The 23,160-nt window shown below is 42.5% G+C and overlaps 1 protein-coding gene across 1 annotated transcript in view; it reads left to right on the plus strand.

Moving 5' to 3' along the window:
* Window positions 1-23,160, plus strand: part of Rtf1 (RTF1 homolog, Paf1/RNA polymerase II complex component) — a 60,708-nt gene that overhangs the window by 13,590 nt on the left and 23,958 nt on the right. Inside the window, exons 2-6 of the mRNA XM_036185094.1 lie at window positions 2,467-2,577; window positions 14,278-14,425; window positions 17,832-18,036; window positions 21,119-21,233; window positions 22,256-22,367. Of these exons, the coding sequence (XP_036040987.1) occupies window positions 2,467-2,577; window positions 14,278-14,425; window positions 17,832-18,036; window positions 21,119-21,233; window positions 22,256-22,367 (691 nt within the window). The remainder of the gene's footprint in view (window positions 1-2,466; window positions 2,578-14,277; window positions 14,426-17,831; window positions 18,037-21,118; window positions 21,234-22,255; window positions 22,368-23,160) is intronic.

Raw genomic sequence — 23,160 nt, forward strand, 5'->3', positions numbered from 1 at the left:
TTAAAGAGGAGAGACTACTTTTACATGTTGCAACATGGATGGATGTCAGATGTGTAATGCTAAATGAAAGAAGCCATATTCATGCCAGTTAAAGATACTTGCTGCCAAGCCTGATAACCTGAATTTGACCCCCAGGATTCAAATGGTGAAAGGAGAGAACAGATACTCAAAAGTTGTCCTCTGACCGCCACAAAGGTACACCCACAAAAAAATAATAATAAAAAAATCGCAACGAAAGTAAGAAGCCACACTCAAAAGAGTCTGTAGACCATGTGACTCCGTCCTTGTAACAGTCTCTAATGGGCAGACTTGTAGGGATGGAAACATGACCATGGTTGCTGGGAAAGGAGGAGGAAATTTGGAGGGGTGCTGGGGTTCTGTATCTTGATTTTGGTAGTGTTAAATTTATGTATTTGCTAATTTCTTAGAGCCATCTATTTGAATGATATCTTGGGGTGTGTGGTGTGTGTGTGATTTTGTTTTGTTTGTTTGTTTGTTTGTTTTAAAGACAGGGTTTCTCTGTGTAACCCTAGCTGCCCTGGAACTTGCTTTGTAGACCAGGCTGGCCTCGATCTCATGGAGATCTGCCTGCCTCTGCCTCCTGAGTGCTGGGTCTAAAGGTGTGCATCACCACACCCAGCTATTACTTTTAAACCATTAAGCATAAATATCGTCATAGTAGACTATGCATTTTGTCTGTAGGAGTTACCTCTGGTCACGTCCTTGTGACTTGTAGCCTTTTCAGAGTATGGTATACTCATTCTCCAGTGACATAAGAAGAGTGACAGACATCTCATGACTGCTTATGAAGAAGAAGCATGTTAGCTGTTAATCTCAGAAGGTCATTCTCTCATCCTGGCCAAGGAAGGACCTGCTCCTAAAATAGAAGGAGCCGGGCAGAGGGAAGCAAACGTTGTACCAGTCTTCTGCTCTGCAGCCCCCTGTACTTCCCTTCTCTTGCACACACAGCGCTTGGCATGGGTCTGCTGACACTGTTGATGAACTGCCCTTTCTTTGGCACAGTAGGAAGAAGTTTCGACTAGTAAGCATGAATGCTTTCGGAGCCAGGATTCTACTGCCTGTATTCTTATTTATATACTAGCTGTTACTCATATGTTATACAGCTTAGAACCGTTGTCTGCTCCACATGTTGCTTTGAAAATGTGTATGTAAGTGCTAGAGAGATGGCTTAGTAGTTGAGAGCACTGGCTGCTCTTCCAGAGGTCCTGGGTTCAATTCCTATCACCTACATGGTAGCTTACAACTCTCTGTAACTCCAACACCCTCACAGAGACAGACAGACATGCATTCAGGGAAAACATCAATGCACATAAAATAAAAATAGATTAAAAAAATGTGTGTGTAAAATTGTGTGTATGTGGGTTGGGGATTTAGCTCAGTGGTAGAGCACTTGCCTAGCAAGCGCAAGGCCCTGGGTTCGGTCCTCAGCTCAAAAAAAAAAAAAAGTGTGTGTATGTATGATGCATGTGGGTGTTGATGCGAGTTTATGGGCTAACATGTGCAGAAGCCAGAGGACAGCTTCTTGGAGTCTGTTCTTCCCATCCACTTTAGTGCGGGTTCTAAGGACCAAACTCAGGTTATCAAACTTTTGAAGCAAGCACTGAGCCATCTCACCAGCTCTCTGGGTGCTTCTCTATCTTTACATAATGTGATAATAGATATTGTGGGTTGTTGTGAAGAGCAAGTTGTCAGATGCTGAGAAAAGTGCCTGGCATCTAGTAAGAATAGTCTTAATTGTCAGCTGGTGTTGTTATTGCAGAGAGTTGAGCGAGTGACCCTTTGTCATATTTTTGAATAAGTGGACTGAGAATGTGGGAGAAGTTGGGAAATCATGTGACAGTGGACAGCCACCACCACCGCTCTTGTATTTAAACCACCAGGACAGGGTAGAGATAGTGAATGGGAGTGTTGGGATTGTCATATTAGAATTCTGGCCATCACACTTACTTCTTACTGTGTGACCCTGGTAGGAGATACCTCCTTTTTCTGATTTACATTTTCAAAATATAAAATGATCTCAGAAACTTATAGTTGGTAAGCTTATTGGTAGAATAGCCACAAATGCTAAATTTACCATGAACTACAATAAAAGATCCTTGGAGCATTGGCTGTCTGCCCTTTGAAACATGAAGCAGATTACCTTTGCAAACATAGCTCTTACTATTCAGTATCGGTGGTCAGTACTCGGCTGTGTAGAGAGGAATCTGAAAGTCTGAGGGAGTCTGAGGTAGCTGCAGTCTCCATTTCCTGTTTGTTTCACCCCCTCAAGAGAGGGCAGATGGTGAAGCTTTGGTTCTGCACCATGAATGCTAGTCTTCTGTCCGTGTCTGCTCATGTGCTCAGTGCTCGTGGGCGTGTACTCAGTGGAAAGCATAGGCACGAAGTGATCAAGGCGGGCACTTTTCTATTGAGCACAACTGATGTGACTTGTTTCTGCCCAATTAGGAGCTCTTGTCCCTGGCAAAGCGGAAGCGCAGTGACTCTGAGGAGAAGGAGCCTCCTGTGAGTCAGCCTGCAGCCTCGTCAGACTCAGAGACGTCGGACAGTGATGATGAGGTGGGTCTGGAGGGGCTAGGCCTGTGTGACTGGCAAGCATTTGATGAAGATTTTTCTGACTTGATGATGCCTGATAACCTTGCTTCCTTAAACTAAGACCTATAACCCAAGACCTACAAGAACTTAGTAGGGAAAAGAAATTGTATGAGCCAAGCTTTGAATTATATTCCTTACATGGTGGCCATTTTGTATTGTGGTAGGGCCAAACATAAATTACCTTTTTAAAAAAGTCATCTTTTAAATACCACTTTTATGTTAGAAAACAAATTCTAAGTCAGGCATGTGCCACATGCCTATAATCTCAGCATTCAGAAAGCTGAAGTAATAGGATCAAGGCCAGCTTGGGTTATACAAGGCCCGGTCTCAGGAGAAAGGTAATACAGAAAAACATAGATGCCATATTTATTTTAGTGGTCAATACTGTCAGACACAAAGCTTTCTTTGGGAAGATTGATTACAAATCAAACAGCTGTTCATTGTCTAAACCGGGGTAGTTTTCTCAAGTGTCCAATGACAGAAGCAAAGCCCTGAGAGACCCAGACCATGGGAGGAAGATGAGTGGGATAGGTTTCTCAATTGACTTGAAGAACTTTTCACCTTAGTGATTTCCTGGAGAGAGACATTGCCCTCTGTTCAATCTCTTGTTCTACAGTCTAGGAGAATACTTTTTAACAGATTTTAAAATGTTTATTTAATAAAATGATGTTTAATTAACATCTGAACAGTCTTTACCAATTCCCATTGTATGTAAATTGAGAATGTTTGCATTCTGATTGATTGTAGTAATATTCTGTTAGTCTTAAATAATTCAGTAAACCTAAAATTGCTTCTCACAGTAAGAGGTAGTAAATGTTTATTCTTTTTCCAGTGTAGGGACTGTAATTTGCCTCAATAAAATTACCTGATCTATTAAAAAAAATTTGTGAGGCCTATAAACTAATTTGATTTTGAGCTTTTTTTTTTTTTTAATGCATAAACAATACAGAAAAATCTTGTTAGTATTTGTTTTGAGATGGGGTCTCCCTCTGTAGCCTTGATTGGCCAGGAACTCACTATGTGGCTGTGGTTGGCCTTGAACTCCTGAGCCTCCTGTCTCTACCTCCTAAATGTTTTGGGTTAGAGACTTGTACCACCACAACCCTCCCCCACATTTATCCTTCCTGACTGCTTCTACTGGAAAGGTAGAGTATGTTAGCTCCACAGCAGGAGAGCTCACAGCTGTGTTAGAATAGATCCAATGTCCTGGGTTGCCTTTGTTCTAGCTACATGAGTATTCTTTACCTTAGCCAAGCATCTTGAATTTGAAACTAGCTAGGATGTATATCAAGATCCTGTCTCAAAGAAACCCAAACAAAAACCCAAGCCATCACTCCACCTCCTGCCACTCCTCAGCTGTTAGTTTACTTCAGGGAGGAAAACTTTCTTGTTAGGTTGTGCCCTGTCTCCTGTGGAAAGGAATTTGGAGTAGCTTTTTCCCCTCTAAGGCTAGTCTTTTCAAGGTTTATTTTTTAATTATATATCTATGTGTGGGTATGTGCAAGAGAGTGCAGGTGCCTGAAGGGGCCAGAAGAGAGCATTAGATCCCCTTAAGCTGGACTGACAGGTAGTTATGAACTGCCTGATGTAGGTGCTAGGAATGGGCACCAGCACTCTATAAGAGAAGTAAAGCGTTCTTAACCCCTTAGCCATCTCTCCAGCACCCTGTACAAAGTTCTTAACTCTTGCTGCAGCCTGCAGGCCCACAAGCCTCTTGTAGCGGCGTCTGATGGGGAATAGCGACTCCTGTGCGAACTGAATGATCCTCTTTTCATCAGAGCCCTCCAGAGTTAGAGCAGATGTCTTACTACTTTGGACAGGTGGGAGGTAACAGAGGGGTTTGTTTTCCCCATTTTCCATTCTACTGCTCTGGCACTGGAGTGCTCAGTGGCAGTGCCACGATCCAGAACTAGGTTGCTGTAGATTTTTTAAGTTGGTTAGGGGATTCCTGAGGAATCCACGAAATGTGAGATTTGTATTAGGGGCTTACTGTCTTTTTTTCTCTGCCATGGTGAATATCCATCCACGCATATGCCTGGGGGAAAACAGTACTGTGTTATATTATTTCTGCTTTGATTTTTATATCTTTGCTACTTACAAATCAGTCTTTTAAAATTTTTTGGTTGTTGAAGTGGCCATCCTCAGTCAGCTGGAACATACATGTACCAGAAGCTTCGCTGAAATTCTTTCAAATATACTCCTTTGTCTTTATGTTTCTTTGTTCATTGGTCTGAGACAGGGTCTCAGTATGCAGCATCCTCCTGCCTCCACCTCCTAAGTGCTGGGATTGTAAAATATGAGCCACTGTACCTGGTTGCTGTTGTCATTAGTCATGAATGTACACAGATATTTTTTGGTCCCCATAAGTTTTTTAGGACAGAAAATTGATGAGAACAGTTAATTTTAACCTTTTGTGCCAGTGAGTGGTAGCGTATAGGTGTGGGCACCTTTACCATGATGCACATGTAGAGGTTAGAGGACAACTTACAGGAGGAGTCAGTTCTTTATTCCTCCATGTGGGTTTCAGGACTTGAACTCAGGTTGTCAGGCTTGGTAGCATGTGCCTTTACTGCTGATCTGCAAACCAAGAAGAGCGCATTCAGAAGGTCAGGGAGAGCCGGGCATGGGGCACAACCCTGATCCAGCACTTGTGGGCTGGAGGCAACATGATCAGTTCAGGACATTTTTACCTACATATCAAGTTCAAGGCCTGTCTAGCTACATGAGACCCTGTCTTGCAGGGGCCAGGTGGAGGAGTTAATGAGTAGTTTGTCACAAGGAGAAACACTCTCTGTTTTAGAGCAAGATAATAGCTACTTAATCGATATAGGGGCAGGGGGATTGGAGAAAACTCCATGACAGTTTCCCATTTAGAAGAATATATATACTAGACAGTAAGTATAGATCCAACAAGTGAGGGAATATTTTATGTGTAGTATTTTTTTAAGGGGAAAGCTTAGGTTTAGTAAATATACTGATGTATATATATATTCCTGTGACACACATAAAAATAAGCAGGGCTCTTTCTGTTTCATATGGACCAAGCCTCAGAAACTGGAGAGACTTCCGTGGCTGAAGGTCATAATGCTGGGCTGAGGGTGTAGCTCACAGAGTGAGGTCCTGGCCCAGTGCTTAAGAGCATGTGCTGCAGCTGGGTGGTGATGGTGCACACCTTTAATCTCAGCCCTGGGAAGGGGAGTGAAAGGCAGGTGGATCTCTGTGAGTTCAAGGCCAGCCTGGTCTACAGAGTGAGTATCAGGACAACCAAAACTACACAGAGAAACCTTATGGGGGCCCTTGCAGAGGATCTGGGATTGGTTCCCAGGATCCACATGTCAGTTTGCTTGTATCCCTAACTCTAGTTCTAGGAGATTTTTTTGATGCTCTCTCCTGGCATCCATGAGTACCAGGCATTCATGTGGTACACATACGCAGGAAAAATACTAATACACATAAAATAAAAAGAAATAAATCTTAAAAATATAACAAAATCAAAAGTTCATGAATTCTATGTGAGACACATTCAGAGTTCTATTTTAGAGACAACTACCAGCTAGATAAGAAGGAAATGTGAATTCTTCCTTGTCCTCAGTAAAGTTCTTTGGATGCCTAAAAAAAAAAATCTTGGCCAGGTGGTGGTGGCGGACGCCTGTGAGTTCGAGGCCAGCCTGGTCTACAGAGCTAGTCCAGGACAGGCTCCAAAGCTACAGAGAAACCCTGTCTCGAAAAACAAACAAACAAACAAAAAAAATCTTTTTTTTTTTTTTTTTTCAGATCTGTATATTAGCTACATTTAAACAAAGTAAAGAAATAGCAGAAATTTCTGCCTGAACAATAATTATTATTTGTTTGCTTTTTTAATGTTTGACTTGTAAATTGTTATTAATTAGTTGTTGAAGCAGGGTCTCATATAGTCCAGGCTGGCATCAAACTTGGTATGTAGTAGAGAATGGACTTTGAACTTGTGATCCTTCTCCTTCCACCTCCAGGTGCCGGGGTTACCGGCATTTGGACCATCCTAGAGAGAGTTACTGTTTTAAAGGTGTCCTGTCTCCAGCAGTTTGGAGAAGCCCTGCAGCTTAGCATCTGCCACTGCTGTGTCTTCTCTCCCAGAACTTGCAGCAGTCTTGCAGAGTTGTGTGTGTGCCCATACCCGCCTCTTCAGACTCGCCTCTTCTTGCTGTCTATCTGTTTCACCACCCTCGAGCTCCTGCCTTCTCTTTCTCTTAACCACCCTGGATTTTCAAGCTCTTCCTTTGGATCTAGTTGTAACACTACTTACACTCTGTAATCTCCGGGTGTCTTTAATGCATGTATTAATGGAAGAAAATGAATAGAACAAGGTATATGGTGCATACACAGAATCCCAGCATTCAGGATGCTAAGGCAGGAGGGTCAAGAGTTCAAGACCAGATTGGGATGCATAGAGAGAGCCCATCTCAACTACGAAAGAGTAGAATGCTTTGCAAAAAGATACAACACCCCTGCCACCTCCTGGAGCCGAGGATCGAACCCAGGGCCTTGCACTTGCTAGGCCAGTGCTCTACTACTGAGTTAAATCCCCAATGCCAGGATACAGTTTTTAATTTTGAATAAAACTGGCTGAGATCATTTTGTTCTTGTTTTACCATATAGGTAATAATTAGTCTGTGTGTCCAGTCATTGCTTCCTGGCAAACAGCATTAATTATATTTTAGACGGCTCTGTATCACTCCTGTTCCGCTTGTGGTTTTGTCTCTATAACTAGACTTTAATTTTTCTGATTAGGGCAAGGATTCTTTATGCTTTTAGTAAGTTATGTGATTACCAGATTATAAAATACAATCATACCTTTTGAACTGTCATTAATTATACAATAGAAATAAGAGAAAGCTAAGCTAGTCTTCATGTTCTCTTAAAAAGTTAGGGTGCTTATTTGTTTGTTTGCTTGTTTGTGTAGTGTATATGTGTACACATGCCACAGCAGACATTTTGGAAGTCATAGGCCAGCTTCCATTCACCATGTGGGTTCTAGGGTCAAACTTGGTTTGTCAGGTGGGGCAGCAAACACCTTTAGCCACTGAGTCATTCCACTAGCCTTTGTTGTTTGGGACTAAGTTGCATTTACTGTTCAGCTCCTTTCTGTCGGGGGGGGGGGGGGGGGGGGGGGGGGGGGGGGGGCGTCGCCAACTGTAGGACTCGCTATCTCAGATACCTTTGCTGTTTTGGCCACTGACAGGATCTGTACCAGTAAACAGAGAAGCCCTCTGACAATTGCTTTGACTTCAGCACAGGAAAGGAGGGAAATGAGCTGCAGAGACGGCTCAGCAGTTACATGCACTGCCTGCTCTTCCAGAGGTCCTGAGTTCAGTTCCCAGCACCCACGTGGTGTCTCACAATCGTCTCTAGCCCTCTTCTGGCATAAAGGTGTACATGCAGATAGAGTACTCATACATAAAATATGTAAGTCTTTAAAAAAAAAATTCTCAAAAAAGAAGAAAATTTTTTTACAGAAAGGAGGGAAGGAGAGAGAAAAACAACTTCAATGGAAGTTCTGATTTTCTTTTTCCATCATGAAATAGTGTATTTCATTTATGTAGAACAGGGATTTTGTTTTGTTTTGTTTTAGAGACAGGGTCTCTCTGACTGTCCTTGAACTTGCTGTGTAGACCAGGATGGCCTCAAATTCACAGAAGTCTGTCTGCCTCTGCCTCTGCCTCCTGAATGCTGGGATTAAATTTGGGCCCTACCACTCTCTGGGGTTTTGTTTTTTGGTTTTTTTGAGACAAGTTCTAATATGTCTGTGGTTGACTTCAAACTCACTCTGTAGTCAGAAATGAACTTAAACATTTTTTATAATTTTTTTTTATTTGCATTAGTGTTTTGCTGCATGTACATAGACTGTGTGAGATCTTGGAGTTCCAGACAGTTGTGAGCTACCATGTGGGTGCTGGGACTTGAACCCAGGACCTCTGGAACAGCAGTCAATGCTCTTAACCACTGAGCCATCTCTCCAGCTTAAACTTAAACTTTAAAAAAATGGTGTGTGTGTGTGTGTGTGTGTGTGTGTGTGTGTGTGTGTGTGTGTGTTGCATGTGAGTGCAGTACTGGTAGAAGCTAGAGACATCGGAACTGGACTTAACAGAGATCAGTGACCACCTGATGCGAGTGTAAGAACAATGTGTACAGGGTTTCTGTGCAGCCCTGGCTGTTCTAGAACTCGCTCTGTAGTCCAGGCTGGCCTTGAACTCAGACATCCACCTGTCCCTACCTCCTGAGTGCTGGGATTCAAGGCATGTGCCACCACCGCCTGGCTCTCTCTCCAGTCTGAGTTGATTCTTCATGTCTCCAGTTAGGATCTGCTGGAGATGAAGCCCAGGGCTCCCTGTGTGCTGAGTCAGCACTCTACCCACTGCGCTCCACGCACGGCTAGAGCATGGTTTATAGTGAGACTGAACCCATCTTATTCTGCCTCCTTCTAGTCTCGGGTTACCCATAGCAAGCAGTCAAGTCAGTGTGTTATTTGTAGTTTACAGATAAGAAAACAGTCTCAGGTTAAAGGCTTAGCTCTTTTCCACTTCTTTTGACCCAATTCCAGCAGTGTTTGTTACTAGCCTAGCTATTATTCTTGAACACTGTTTACTTGAAATGTTTTTGTTTCACATAAAATTCAGTTCAGAACCAGCATGGAGTCAGTCCCATGCCTATAATCCCTGTCCTGGGAGATGAGGCTCATTCTTGGCTATGTAGTGAATTTGAGGCCAGTCTAGGGCACGTGAGTCCCTAGCTCAAGGGAACAAATAAAAAACAATCAGCTCAAAGAGCCAGAATGGTTTCTTCTCTGGGTCCCAAGACCTAGGCATGTAGGTATTTCTGCCTCTTAGAGATGCTGTCTGAAGTCTTGTTCTGAGTGTCTTTGTTCTCCTGCATCCAGAATATTCACAGTACTCAATATCTCGAGGCTAGCCAAGTCTGAAGCAACCACTTCCATCTTGTGTTCCATCCCATCCCTCGACTGTTTGGAAGGAAACAGGTTCCAGGCTGCTTGTAACATTCACGTACCCTCAGGATGATATGGGATGGTATAGTACACACCTTCTGATTTGTTATCTAACTGCTGCACTAAGCTGTTACCTCAGTGAGAGTCAGGCTGTAGTCTGTTTTATTAAATAAGAAATGTCTTCCAATGCCATGTGGTGGTGGCGTATACCTTTAGTCCCAGCACTCGGGAGGCAGAGGCAGGTGGATCTCTGGGAGTTCGAGGCCAGCCTGGGCTACAGAGTGAGTTCCAGGAAAGGCGCAAAGCTACACAGAGAAACCCTGTCTCAAAAAACAAAAGGAAATGTCTTTCATGTAGCCTGTAGTTTGGGCTTTCTTTGATATGTAATTATATAATCATTTGCCTGGTGTTATGTGAGGCTTACATACAGTTTGCTTAGGAGAGCAGCAGGATGTCAGTATATATGAGAGTCTTGACTGACAGCCCTATCCTCCTCCTTTCCCTGGTAGTTTATGGGTAGCTCTCACTGGGGGATGTTCTGGCCTCTGTACTCAGAGTTCAGATGCAGACCAGGGCCTTTACACTATCATAAGGTTGCATTTACTCTTCAATTCCTCTGACCCTTTTAATCTTTAGGGAAAAAAGTAAACAAAACACTGAAGTTCAGAAATCATGCCTTCTCAGATATATCTTTTGTGGCTGTTAATATCTAGAATAACAAATACAGAGAGCCATCCTGATAAAACACCCAGTTCATATAAAGTCTCATAAAGCTGAGAGGGTCTTAGAGATCATTTGGATTCTTGAAAGGTGTCAGCAGAGCTTCCCTTCACTACTGCCTCAATCCCCAAAACAAATCCTCAAGGAAGAAAACATCAGAACATCAATTCTGTACTGTTTCTTTCTTTTCTTTTTTTTTGGGGGGGGTGGTTTTTGGTTTTTCGGGACAGGGTTTCTCTGTGTTGTTTTGGTGCCTGTCCTGGATCTCGCTCTGTAGACCAGGCTGGCCTTGAACACACAGAAATCCACCTGGCTCTGCCTCCCGAGTGCTGGGATTAGAGGCCTGTGCCACTGCCGCCTGGTTAATTCTGTCCTGTTTTGCCCTCACTCCATTTACTGTGGAACACTGTCAATAACCTCCATCTCAGTCAGGGTTTTGAAGGGATAGGTGAGCAGTCTCTAGTTCAATGGCCAGAGGAAGATATTTCTATATCATGTTTTTTCTTTCTTTTTTCTAAATATTTATTTATTATGTATACAGTATTCAGTCTGCACATATCCCTGTAGGCCAGAAGAGGGCACCAGATCTCATTACAGATGGTTGTGAGCCACCATGTGGTTGCTGGGAATTGAACTCAGGACCTGGAAGAAGAGCAGTCAGTGCTCTTAACCTGAGTTATCTCTCCAGCCCCATCTGTATCATTTCTTCTTGACTACAAAGTCTTGACTGTCTTCATTTATACTTTATTAGAGTCTGTATTTTAGGAGTATAAGTATTGAACAAATATTTAACTATATGTGCTTAGGGCAAAAAAGAAAAAGAAAAAAAAAACTTCAATTATTGGAACTTTTTTTTTTTTTTTTGGACCTGAGGCCCAAACCCCGGGCCTTGGCTTGCTAGGTGAGTGTTCTACCACTGAGCTAAATCCCAACCCCTGGAACCTTTTGAGTCCTCCCAAAAGCTGTCAGATTTTAAGTCTTTATTTTGGGGTGTAGAAATACAGGTGATTCTCCCCACTCTGGTGCTAGGAACCAGTTAAAGGGCATTGCATGTGACAATCTGTGTCCTACCACTGAGTACACCTTCAGCCAAAAATCTGCTTCTTCAGAGAGTTTTTGTGAATTTTGTGTGTGCATTCATGTGGGCATGTAGAGAGTTCAGAGGACAACTTTCAGAAGTTGGTTCTCTCCTTGTCATGTAGGTTCTTGAGATTGAACTCAGGTTATCAAGCCTGGCAGCAAGTGCCCTTACTGAATCATTTCACTGGCCCCAGAAAAGTATTTTTAGGTGTCATAGTCTAGTTCCCATAAAGGGTCACATATTGCATTATTGCTTGTTTTCCTTTGGTGTCATAGAGCTCACTGAGTCAGCCTCATGAGTGGGGCTGCTTTGTCATCTTTTGGAAATTGTCGGAAGAAAAACAACCAATGTTCTCTTCACATTCAGGTTTAGCCTCTTTTTAAATCAACATTCAGATTTCTTCTGGTTTTTACCCTTGTTTTTGTCCTCCGCATTAAGTGGTGAGTGTCATATGTAACAGATGAGAGGCCGCTCCTGGGCTCAGGCTCAGGCAGAGAAAGAGTGGAGGGATCAGGAAGCCAGGTGACTTCATAGTTCTTTCCTGCTTGGGTTCACTGTGTGACTTCACATTTAGGTAGTTTTTGCTCCAGTCAACCACCTCCCCTGGGAGTCCAGAGTTTAGCTCTGTTGCACATTAGAAACCCACATCTGGAGGCAAAAATAGACCTAGCTACTCTGACTCATGTGACCCTGGTAGCTCAGTCTTTTGCTTTGAACCCTCTCCTATTTCCATTGAGGAGTCCAGAGTGCCAGCCACTGTTTGGAAAAGGTGGATTGAGGCCATTTTCCTAACTGAGACATCAATAAAAGCACTATATGTATGTTTGTGCCATTTCTTGTAACAAGAACCGTTGGAACAATATACATTATTGACTCTTAATGCACCCTGCATAGAAAACGGATAAATTTTTAGCTCAGCTAACTTTAAAAAAAAATTGAACATTGTGGACTGTTTTGAATTCTTTTAAACCGACTTAATTTTCTTAGGCATTTAAAACTAGAAATGCTTGAAACTTCAAATTTAAGAGAAAATTGGGTTGGGGATTTAGCTCAGTGGTAGAGCGTTTGCCTAGCAAGCGCAAGGCTCTGGGTTCGATCCTCAGCTCAAAAAAAATTACAATTTCTTTCTAGGTGGTGATCTAGGTATTGAAATGTAACTGTTTAGAAAGTAAATTCACCTATACAAGTCACTATTTACTCACATAATATTTTATTTCGGAATATGCAGTTTTATATTATACCTATAATACCAACACTCAGGAGGATCGCTGTTTGAGTTCAGCTGTGCTATGTAGGGAGACTTAGTCTCCAAAAACAAAACAAAGTGTCTTCAATATTTTATCAAGGTGAAGTAAGAGTGTGGGTCTTAAAGGGGTATAGCTTCTGTGGGCTGCCTCCCCAGAATTACCAAAACAAGAACAGACACCACCCAGCTTATGAACTGATCCTCATGAGCCAGGATTCTCATCCTGTTAGGGTAGGACGCTGGGTTTTTGTTAGGTAGTAGATGTAGAAATTTTAGTTTACAAAAATGAACAATCTGTGGGGTGAAAGGGTCTCCATATTTAGTGCACATTTCTCAAGTGCTTCCCTAAAGTCATTCTAGGTAGCAGCTTAAAATGTCAGAAGACTTTAGGCTGAAAGTACGTTTGCTACCTGTTCTTTTAATGACCCAAATTGCAGGTTCTTTAAGTTTAGAAGTCCAGGATCTCATGTTTATGATCTAATGAAACATTGTTACAGTGTAATCCAGATTACTTCTTTTTTTTTTTTTTTTAATGTGTATGGGTGTTTTGCTTGCATATATGTCTGTGCAACATATATGTATGCCTGGTGCCATGGAGGTCAGAAAAGGGCATTGGATTCCCTGGAATTGGAGGTAACAGATGACTGTGAGCTACCATGTGGGTGCTGGGACTGAACCTGGGTCCCCGAAAGAGCAGCCAGTGAGTGCTCTTACTTCTGAGTCATCTCTTCACCCCCCACCCCCGTCTTTATAACATTGCAGGTGGTAAAGTGCCTGCCATGCAGGCATGAAGATAGGAGTTCAGATCCCCAGCACCCACATGGAAGCTGGGTGTCATAGTACTGCATAAACCTACCACTGGGGGCAGTGGAGACCGGTGGATCCTTGGAGCTCACTTCCAGTCTGGCCTATCAGTGAGCTCCAGGCTCAGGGAGAGACCCTGTCTCAAACACTGAAGTGGAGAGCAGTAAGGGGAAGATACTTGACATTGACCTCTAGCTTGTACATGCACAAGCGTCATGTGCATTCACATCCACATATACATGTGCACTACCCAGAGGAAAATAAATACCACAGGAGCAGACATTGGTACCACAATGTATTTTGTGAGTTCTCTGACTGTTCCAAATCTCATTCTGCACTTAAAAGCAGTATGACTCAGTGCCCGTCTGACTGAATCAGATCCTCTGCAATAACAGTACATGCTCTTAACTGCTGAGCTATCTCTACCTTCTCACAGTCCAGATTTGTAAATGAGATTCCTACTCAGACTTAATCTGACTTTACTTACTGCTTCCTTGGAGTTGCCAGGAAGTGGCCCTGCCCTTTGTCCCTGTGCTTTTTGTATTTAAGTTTCCTGCCTTCCTGAGACCTACCTGAGTGCTCAGCTGCCCTGTGTCCTCTAACCCAGCATGCCAGCCCTCAGCAACTACTGCCATCTGTACCACAGAAAATAGGAAACGTTGTTTCCTCTCAGTTTTGTATTTTTACAAACACAATCTCACTATGCAGCCCCAGGCTAGCTTCAAACTCTGAACCCTCCTGCCTCCCCTTCACGAGTACTAGTGTTACAAGCATGTATCACCTCATTAAAGTGCCTAGTCCTGTTTCAATTTTCCTTTTTTCCCCTCCTTATAGTGGACATTTGGGAGCAATAAAAATAAGAAGAAAGGAAAAGCCAGAAAAGTAGAGAAGAAAGGAACCATGAAGAAGCAAGCCAACAAAGCTGCCTCCTCAGGCAGTTCAGACAAAGACAGTTCAGCTGAGAGCTCAGCTCCTGAGGAAGGTGAGCTCCGCACCCAGCCCAGGAGGAGGCTGTGAGGATGGGCGGAGGAGCCTGGGTGTCAGCTGGGCCTCTGCTCTTAGAGCTGGGGACTCTAGTAGTTTTCAGTGACCATGGGTCTGTAATACCGGAGGGCTGGTGAGGCTGCTGAAGTCTGACCATAGCTCCCCTGCAATGGTCTCCTCCTCAGTCTTAGGACCTTCTCTTCCTTTTTCTGGGTGATTCATGGTCTGACTGAGAAGGGAAATCTTTGAAACAGATACCAAATCCTTTAGAAAATACTCTTCCATGAAGACAGTTTAGAAATTTGTCAAGACTACTTTGACAACTGAACTTGTTCCAGGACTAGAATGGTAAACTTTATATTTTCTTGCCTCCACTCCCCGCCACCAAGTGGCCTAACTTGGTTTTAATTTAAGCCCATGTCTATGAATGCAAATTGAATTAAGCAAATTCTGATATAACTGATAATTTAATATCCATTAGTAATATATGTAATCGTTTTTGTTTTATTGTTGTTTTGGGGTTGTCTTTTTTTTTTTTTTTTTTTTTTTTTTTTTTTTTTTTTTTTGCCATTCAGGTCAAACTGACCTTGTACTTTCTATGTAGATCAGGTTAGCCTTGAACTCTCTGTGTAGTCCAGGTCAGCCTTTAATGGTGATCCTCCTGTCTCAAATTTCTGAATCTGAGAAAAATAAAGTAAAAAAGAATGTAGAATTATTAAAATCCACTGGATGGGTTTGAGTTTGTGAGGAACAAGATGTTTATGCTGTCTAAAAAAGCATTGCCTAGTACATACAGGGAAATCTGAGACTAGTATCTAACCAACTAATAATCCAAATTAGGACTGCCAGTAGCCACAGGCAGATGTTAGGTAGGTCCTCCTGCTGTGACCCCGAAAGGAAGGGAGAGTAGAGTTGCCTAGGGACAGAAAAACTACAGCAGCACCTAGGCCTGGCACAGGAGGAGGAGAGGTGGAGGTGACTTTTTTTAAGAGGGGTTGGACTGTAGCTCGGGGCAGCTCACTTTTCTATCATGTTCAAAGTCCTCAGTTTGATCCCCAGCACTATGGAGGTGGAAACAGCAAAGGACATAAATCACTTTTGGAATATGCTTGCCAGGTTCATAGCCCAAATTCTTTCTTGACAGAACAAACCCATTGAAACCAAATTGCTATTAATTAAACCAACTGTTGCTATTTAAACATAAATGAAATAAAACTCATATTTAAAATTTGGTTTCTTAGTTGCACTACTCACATTCAGTTGCCTGTCAGCTACTCGTGGCAGTTACCATTCAAATGAATTATTAGTCTATAAAGAATACAGGCTGAGTGGAGAGATGGCTCAGTGGTTAAAGGCAGTGCACTCTCACAGAAAACCTGAGTTAGGGTCACAGTAAACCATAATCACCTGTGACCCCAGCTCCAAGAAGATTTGATACTCAGGACTCTGAAGGCTTACAGAGGACACACACACACACACACACACACACACACACACACACACACAATTAAAAATAATAAAAATAGGACTGGACGTTATACAGAGAAACCCTGTCTCAAAAAAATAAAAATAAAAATAAAATACACCAAAACAAGGAAAAAGAATAGGGCTGGAAAGATAGTTCAGCATTTGGGAGCACTGACTGCTCTTCCAGAGGACTGGGTTCAATTCCCAGCACCCACATGGCAGCTCACAACTGTCTGTAACTCCAAGATCTCACACAGACATGCATAAAGACAAAACACCAATGCACATAAAGTAAAAGTAAAAATTTATTAAAATAATAATTTTTAAAAAAGAAAGCAGGCTTATTCACTTATGGGTATAAAGACTGAAATGTCCAAGACAGGGCATTCCCCCTTTCATATGGCTTTTTACTGGTGCAGACTCACAGAGGTAGGCAAGGTATGGTACACACTCTGAATTTTAACATTTGTGAGGCAGAGGCAGGACAGCCTAGTCCACATAGAGAGTTCCAGACCAGCATGGCTGCTCAGTGAGATCAGGGTTAACTTTTCCAGTTACTGCAATAAAATAAGGGAGAAAAGGTTTATTTTGGGAATAGATTGTAAATTTGGGAAATAGCCCATTATGGCAGGAAAGGCATGGTGGCAGGAGTGAGGTAGCTGGTCACATTACATCTGCCATCAGGAAGAGATGAATGCTGGCACACAGCTCCCTTTCTTTGTTTTGTGCATCCAGGGCTTAAATCCAGGAAATGATGCCACTCACTTTTAGAGTTGGTTTTCCCACCTCAATTGACTAGTCAGGGTATCTCCTCATAGGCATGCATGCCTGAGGCTTGTCTTCTGTGTGACTCTAGATCCAGTCAAGTGGACAGTCTTCACTGTCACACAGAATAGGCTTCACAGGGTAAATGTTTTCATCACACCTCACAGAACTCTTTTAAATAATATAGCAGGCTTTAATTCTTCAAAACTGCAACAACACTGAAAGACAGAGACTGATCCAACCTTGGTGGTGTAGTCTCAACTGCTCTGGAGGCTGAGGCAGTACTGTCACATGAATTCAGGATTTGGGGGCCAGCCTGGACAATACAGTGAGCCTCCATCTCAAAACAAAATTAATTGGGCTTTCTAGATGGCTCAGTGGGTCAAGATGGTTGCCATCAAACCCAGAACTGAGTTTGATCCCTGGGACCCCAGATGGTAGGAGATCACTGACTCCAAAGATTGTCCTCATGAGCTCTGACATATGTACACACATACACATACTAAATAAGTAAATGTAACAAAAAATTAGTTAATTAAAAATTAAGAAATATAAAGGCTAATCCTCATTAAAGATACTGGAGAAACGTGTAAAGTTTTGTAGGCAGTGTTAACAAGTGAATCTTACTTAAATAGAGTATGGAAGTCAAACTAGTCTTTCTGTTTGTTTGTTTTAGTTTTTCAAGACAGGATTTCCCTGTGTAGCCTTGGCTGTCCTGGAACTAGCTCTGTAAACCAGGCTGGCCTCTGCCTTCTGGGTGCTGGGATTAAAGTTGTGCGTCACCATGCAGAGCTAGTCTACAGGTTGTTTTTATAGGTCTGTAATTTTTTCAGAGTAACAGAGTTGAGTTGAAACATGGCTATGGTGGGTGGCACAGGCCTATGAATCCAGACCTCAAGAGGCCGAAGCAGGAAGGGTTTGAAGACGTCTTGTGCCGCATAGCAAAACCCTGTCTCAAAAAGCAAAAAAGAAAAAAAAAAGAAAAAAGTGGTGGTTTATTTTTCCAGCCTAAATCTCCCTAATCTGTTTGCATTTCCAAAGGCGAGTCAAGGAGACACCCTAAGTGAGTGGAAATGGCTCTGTGCCATTTTATCTGGGAGAGGCGAGGGGTGGCAAGTGTCGTACTGGGGTCGCCGTAATGTAGTGTGACCCTGTGCTGGTCTTTGTTGCAGGGGAAGTGTCCGATTCAGACAGCAACAGCTCCTCCTCAAGCTCAGATTCAGACTCCTCGTCGGAAGACGAAGAGTTCCACGATGGCTACGGCGAGGATCTTATGGGAGATGAGGAGGACAGGGCCCGGCTGGAGCAGATGACGGAGAAGGAGAGGGAGCAGGAGCTCTTCAACCGCATAGAGAAGAGAGAGGTGTTGAAAAGAAGGTAGGCTGTCTCCACCCTGTGTGCTCAGTCGCTCTTGCAGAGTGGTGTGAGGCTGAACCACATAATTATTCTGTTTCTCATTCTTTACAATTTTCGATAGGTTACATGATCTCCCAGGAGGCTTTGTGAAAGATAGTTTAGCCAAACTATAATAATTAAGATTTTGAGGGCTGGCAAGATGCCTCAGTGGGTAAAAGCAGTTGCTGCCAAGCCTGATGACCTGAGTTTGATCCCCAGATGCCATGTGATGGCAGGAGAGAACTGACTCCCAAAAGTTGTTCTCTGACCTCCACAGTTTGTCAAGGCATGTGCACATTCTCCCCACCACAAAATAAGTAAAAATTAAAATTAAAAATTTTAAAGATTTTTAACATTCTTGAGTCAGGCTAGGCTGTTTGGTAGGCTGGGTGTAGTAAATGCATTTTCAGCTTTGAGTGTTTCAGCTCCTGTGGGTGAGATGCAGTCCCTTACTAGACTGAAGAGCATCTGTTCATAGGAGTGGACAGTTGGAAATCTGAGTGCTAATATAATGTAAACCCAATAGTGTACCTAGGGTCACAGTTTTTGCTCCCTTGGTGCTGTCAGCTTCACTAGTGTGTATTATTAGTCTTTTCACTAGTCTGTGGTTCTGGTGATGGAACCCAGGGCCTCGGCATGCTGAACAAGATTTCTGCTACTGAGCTGTGTCCCGCTTTTTTGATTTTTATTTTAAGACAAGTTTTTGCTGGGCATAATGGCACATTACTCAGGCTGCTTCAGGTTTCTGGGGGTTTGCCATATTTTAAGTGGCAAAAGTTCTTTCTCATCTCCCAAAACAGTCAAAGTAAACTTGGCTTTTGTTTTGGGTAATGGTGTGCCTAGAACTAGCTTCCTTTCCTGTCTGCCTACTATCTTGAGAAGAAAATTGAAGCACCTTGGCAGTTAGTTCCATTGCCTCAGGGAGCCTGTTTGTCCCTTGGAGACCATATTAAGTATGATGAGTTATCCTAGAATGTTTGGCTTACTGTCAGCAGAAAGTAATGGGCATGCGTTAAATGTGAATGCCTCCAAGGTAGCCTGTGTGACAAAAAACAGGACCTGGAATACTGCACAGGAGTTGTGGGTGAGGAAGGGGGACTTGTAAAATTTGGATTCTGAACTGTGGAGAGCATAAGAGTTTGACAAAAAAATTCTAATATCACAAATTTTAAGGGTAATTTGTCACAAACTTCATATATTTTATCTTTTTTTAATTGGTTTATTTTTGAAACAGGGTCTCACTGTGTATCTCTGGATAGCCTAGAACCTGCTCTGTAAACCAGGCTAACCTTGAACTCACAGAGATCTACCTGCCTCTGCCTCCTGAGTGCTGTGACTAAAAGCATGTGTCACCACACGCAGTGAGTTTTATCTTTGTAGGGGAAGAGAGGAGCTGGGAATCAAACCCAGGGAGTGTTTTCATGCTAGGGAAGAATGCTGTCACTGAGCCTGTTTAGATTTTTTTCCTCTTTAAGGTGCAGTTGCCATTCAGTGACATTTTTTTAGCAACTAGAAGGATGTTGGAAGTTGATGACATAACTACTGTAGCTTATAGGTTCTGTAGCTTCTAGGTGTAGTTCTGGAGCAACACAGCATAGCCTCTCGGAAAATACTCTTCATCTTTTTTTTTATTTTTTATTTTTTGAAAGCTTTAATTTTGTTTTTTGGTTTAGGTTGTGGGTTTTTTGTTTGTTGTATGTTTTGGTGTTTAGTGACAGGGTTTCAGGGTTTCTCTGTATCCTGGAACTCACTCTGTAGAACATGGTGACCTTGAACTCACAGCAATCCCCTGCCTCTGCCTCCTGAGTGCTGGGACTAAAGGCTTTCGCCGCCACCTGGCCTTTTTTAAATTGTTTCTTATCTTTTATTTTGTGTATGGGTGTTTTGCTTCCATGTGTGTCTGTACACATGTGTGCCTGGTGCCTGCAGAGGCTAGAAGAGGGTCCACATCACCTGGAACTGAGAGCCACAGGGTGCGTTCTGAGAAGCTAACCCAGGCCCCTCTAGGAGCTCAGCCTGTGCTGCTAAGCATTGAGGAGCCATCTGTCCATCCTCTAGAGACAGACTCTTGCTATGTTGTCCTGGTACCCTGAGCTCAAATAGTCCTTCCACCTCTTGGTGGGACACGTGTGCTTGAGCTCAGCTTCACTTAGCATGTGTTTAAGTTAATCCATGTAGCATATATTAGCACTTCAGTCCTTGTTAGAGCTAAGTAGCATTCCATTATAAGTGTATACTGTGGTTTGTGAATTTATTCAATTGCCATTAAAGTTGTTCCTGCCTTTTTCTGTTATGAATAATGCTATTATAAAAGTTGATATTCAAATATTTGAGTGCCTATTTTTAGTTAATTTGGGTGTATTCTGCATTTTTGTTGATATACAATTATTTTCTTTATTGAAACAGAGTTTCATGTATCCCAAGCTGGCTTCAAACTCACTATATAGCTGAGGATGACCTTGAATTCTGATCTGAATATTTTCCCTTAAGGCCAAGTTTATTTTTATATGTATGAGTGTTTTGCCTGTCTGTGTACCACAGGCGTACTTGGTGCCCACAGAAGCCAGAAGAGGGCATCAGACTCCGTGGAGCTACAGACAATTGTGAAATGTCATGTGGGTACTGGTAATCAAGCCTGGGTCCACTGGATGAGTAGATGGTGCTCTAAATCACTGGGCCCTCTCTGTAGATGCTCAGGCAACAACTTTAATACACTTACAGTACATTGGAGTTTCTTTCAGGAAGCCAAGAAATTTTTTTTTTTTTTTTTAAGATTTATTTATTATGTACACAGAAGAGGGCGCCAGATCTCATTGCAGATGGTTGTGAGCCACCATGTGGTTGACTGGGAATTGAACTCAGGACCTCTGGAAGAGCAGTCGGTGCTCTTAACCTCTGAGCCATCTCTCCAGCCCCAAGAAATTACTTTTATGGGAGTGTCTGAGACTCTCATGTTTCAAAAGTGTTTACTCCTTTCCTTACTTACTTCCTGTCTCTAGCCAAGTAGAAACCAGCCTTCACATATATGTTATTACCTTTTAAAAACTAAATATCTTTTAACCAGGTTTGAAATTAAGAAAAAACTAAAAACAGCTAAAAAGAAAGAAAAGAAAGAGAAAAAGAAAAAGCAGGAAGAAGAACAAGAGAAGAAAAAGCTGACTCAGATTCAAGAATCTCAGGTAAGAGGTGGTCATCCCCAAGTGGACCTGAAGCTGTGGGGAGCATTATGCAGGAGACAGCACTGTGAGCCTAGGTTAGTTGTGCAAATTGTTTCAGCGTTCCCCTGGGTCTCACTAGTCTCTGAACACCATTTCACTGTTGCCTACACCATAAACTCCTTTGGACTTGTTCACTCAAGTCTGGCTAAATAGGAGCCCACTAGAGTGTGAGCATCCCTGAAGGGTAGGTTGATAAACTTCCCACCCAAATAACCAGCTTGATTATGTTTACTGAGCCATTTGTCACTCTGCATTTGAAATAACATATCAAGAGATATTAGGTCATAACATAGAATGTCTTGCAGGAAGAGTTCACTCTGATAATTCATTTAAATTTTTTTTTCTTTTTTGAGAGTCTTACTGCATAGCCTTGGCTGTCCTGGAACTTGATACATAGAGGAGGCTGAACTCCTGAGTGCTGGAATTTATAGGAGTTCACCACCACACCCAGCCTGATTGATTGATTGATTTTGGTTATTTTGTTTGAGACAGGTTTTCTCTGTGTAGCTTTGCGCCTTTCCTGGAACTCACTTGGTAGCCCAGGCTGGCCTCGAACTCACAGAGATCCGCCTGGCTCTGGGATTAAAGGAGTGTGCCACCACCGCCCAGCTGCCTGATCATTTTTAAATTTGCTACCTATTAGGCAAGTAAAAAGAGGGCTAGATTTACTTCTACATCTCTTTGTCCACAGAATCCCTTCTCTTAGACAGTTTTTTTGTTTTGTTTTGTTTTGTTATTTTCAAGACAGAGTCTTATTATGTAGCCCTGGCTGTCCTGGAACTCTCTCTGTAGACCAGACTGGCCTTGAACTCAGAGATCCACCTGCCTCTGCCTCCTAAGTGCTGGGACTAATGTCGTATGCCACTATGCTCAGATAGGTTTTTAAGTTTGTACACTTAGTAATTCACAGGGTTGAAAGTGTTGGTTGTTGGCATAGAGAATCTTAGCAACACAGTAAAAAGCCACCCATCCTACCTCTGCAGGTAACTTCCCACAGTAAAGAGCGGCGTTCCAAACGGGATGAGAAACTAGACAAGAAATCTCAAGCCATGGAGGAGCTAAAAGCAGAGAGAGAAAAACGGAAGAACAGAACAGGTAAGTGGAGAAATAAATATTGACTTGTTTTCCTTTTTTAGCTCTCTATTTTATGGAAGCTTCCAGACATAATGGCAGTAGTATAATGACCCATCTTTGTTCCCATTATCCAATCTCTACTTATTTCATATGAATGCCAACATCACTATATTTTCACTGTAAATAATTCAACATCTCTTATAGACAAGCAGCCTGGTGGTGTGGGTGCTAGAGATAGAAGTCAGGGCTTCATGCATGTTAGCTAGGCCCTCTACTAAGCCACCTTCAGGTCTCATGCTTGTTTTGTTTACCATTAGACTCAGTCTCATATACCTCGTTTTGAACTTAACTTTTTTTTTTAAGATTTATTTATGTATTTTATGTACATGGATGCTCTGTCTTCATGCACACTAGAAGAGGGCATCAGATCCCATTACAGGTGTTTGTGAGCCACCATGTAGTTGCTGAGAATTGAACTCAGGACCTCTGGAAGAGAAGCTAGTGCTCCTAACCGCTGAGCCATTTCTCCAGCCCTGTTTTTTGTTTTTGAGATAAGGTTTCACTATGTAGCCCTGGCTGGCATGGAACTTGTTGTGTAGACCAGGCTGCCCTTAGCAAAGATCTGCCTGCCTCTGCCTTCCACATTTGCCACTGTGCCCTGTTAAACTTCTTCTTTTTTAAAAATTTAAATGTATTTTTTAAAATTGATTTCAAAATTATATGTCTGTTTTGCCTGCGTGGATATTTGTACCACATGTGTGCAATACTGTGGGAAGCCATAACGGCATCAGCTCCCCCCAAAACTGGAGGTACA

This window comes from Onychomys torridus, chromosome 4 (genome assembly GCF_903995425.1).
Source record: "Onychomys torridus chromosome 4, mOncTor1.1, whole genome shotgun sequence".
Lineage (NCBI taxonomy): Eukaryota > Metazoa > Chordata > Mammalia > Rodentia > Cricetidae > Onychomys > Onychomys torridus.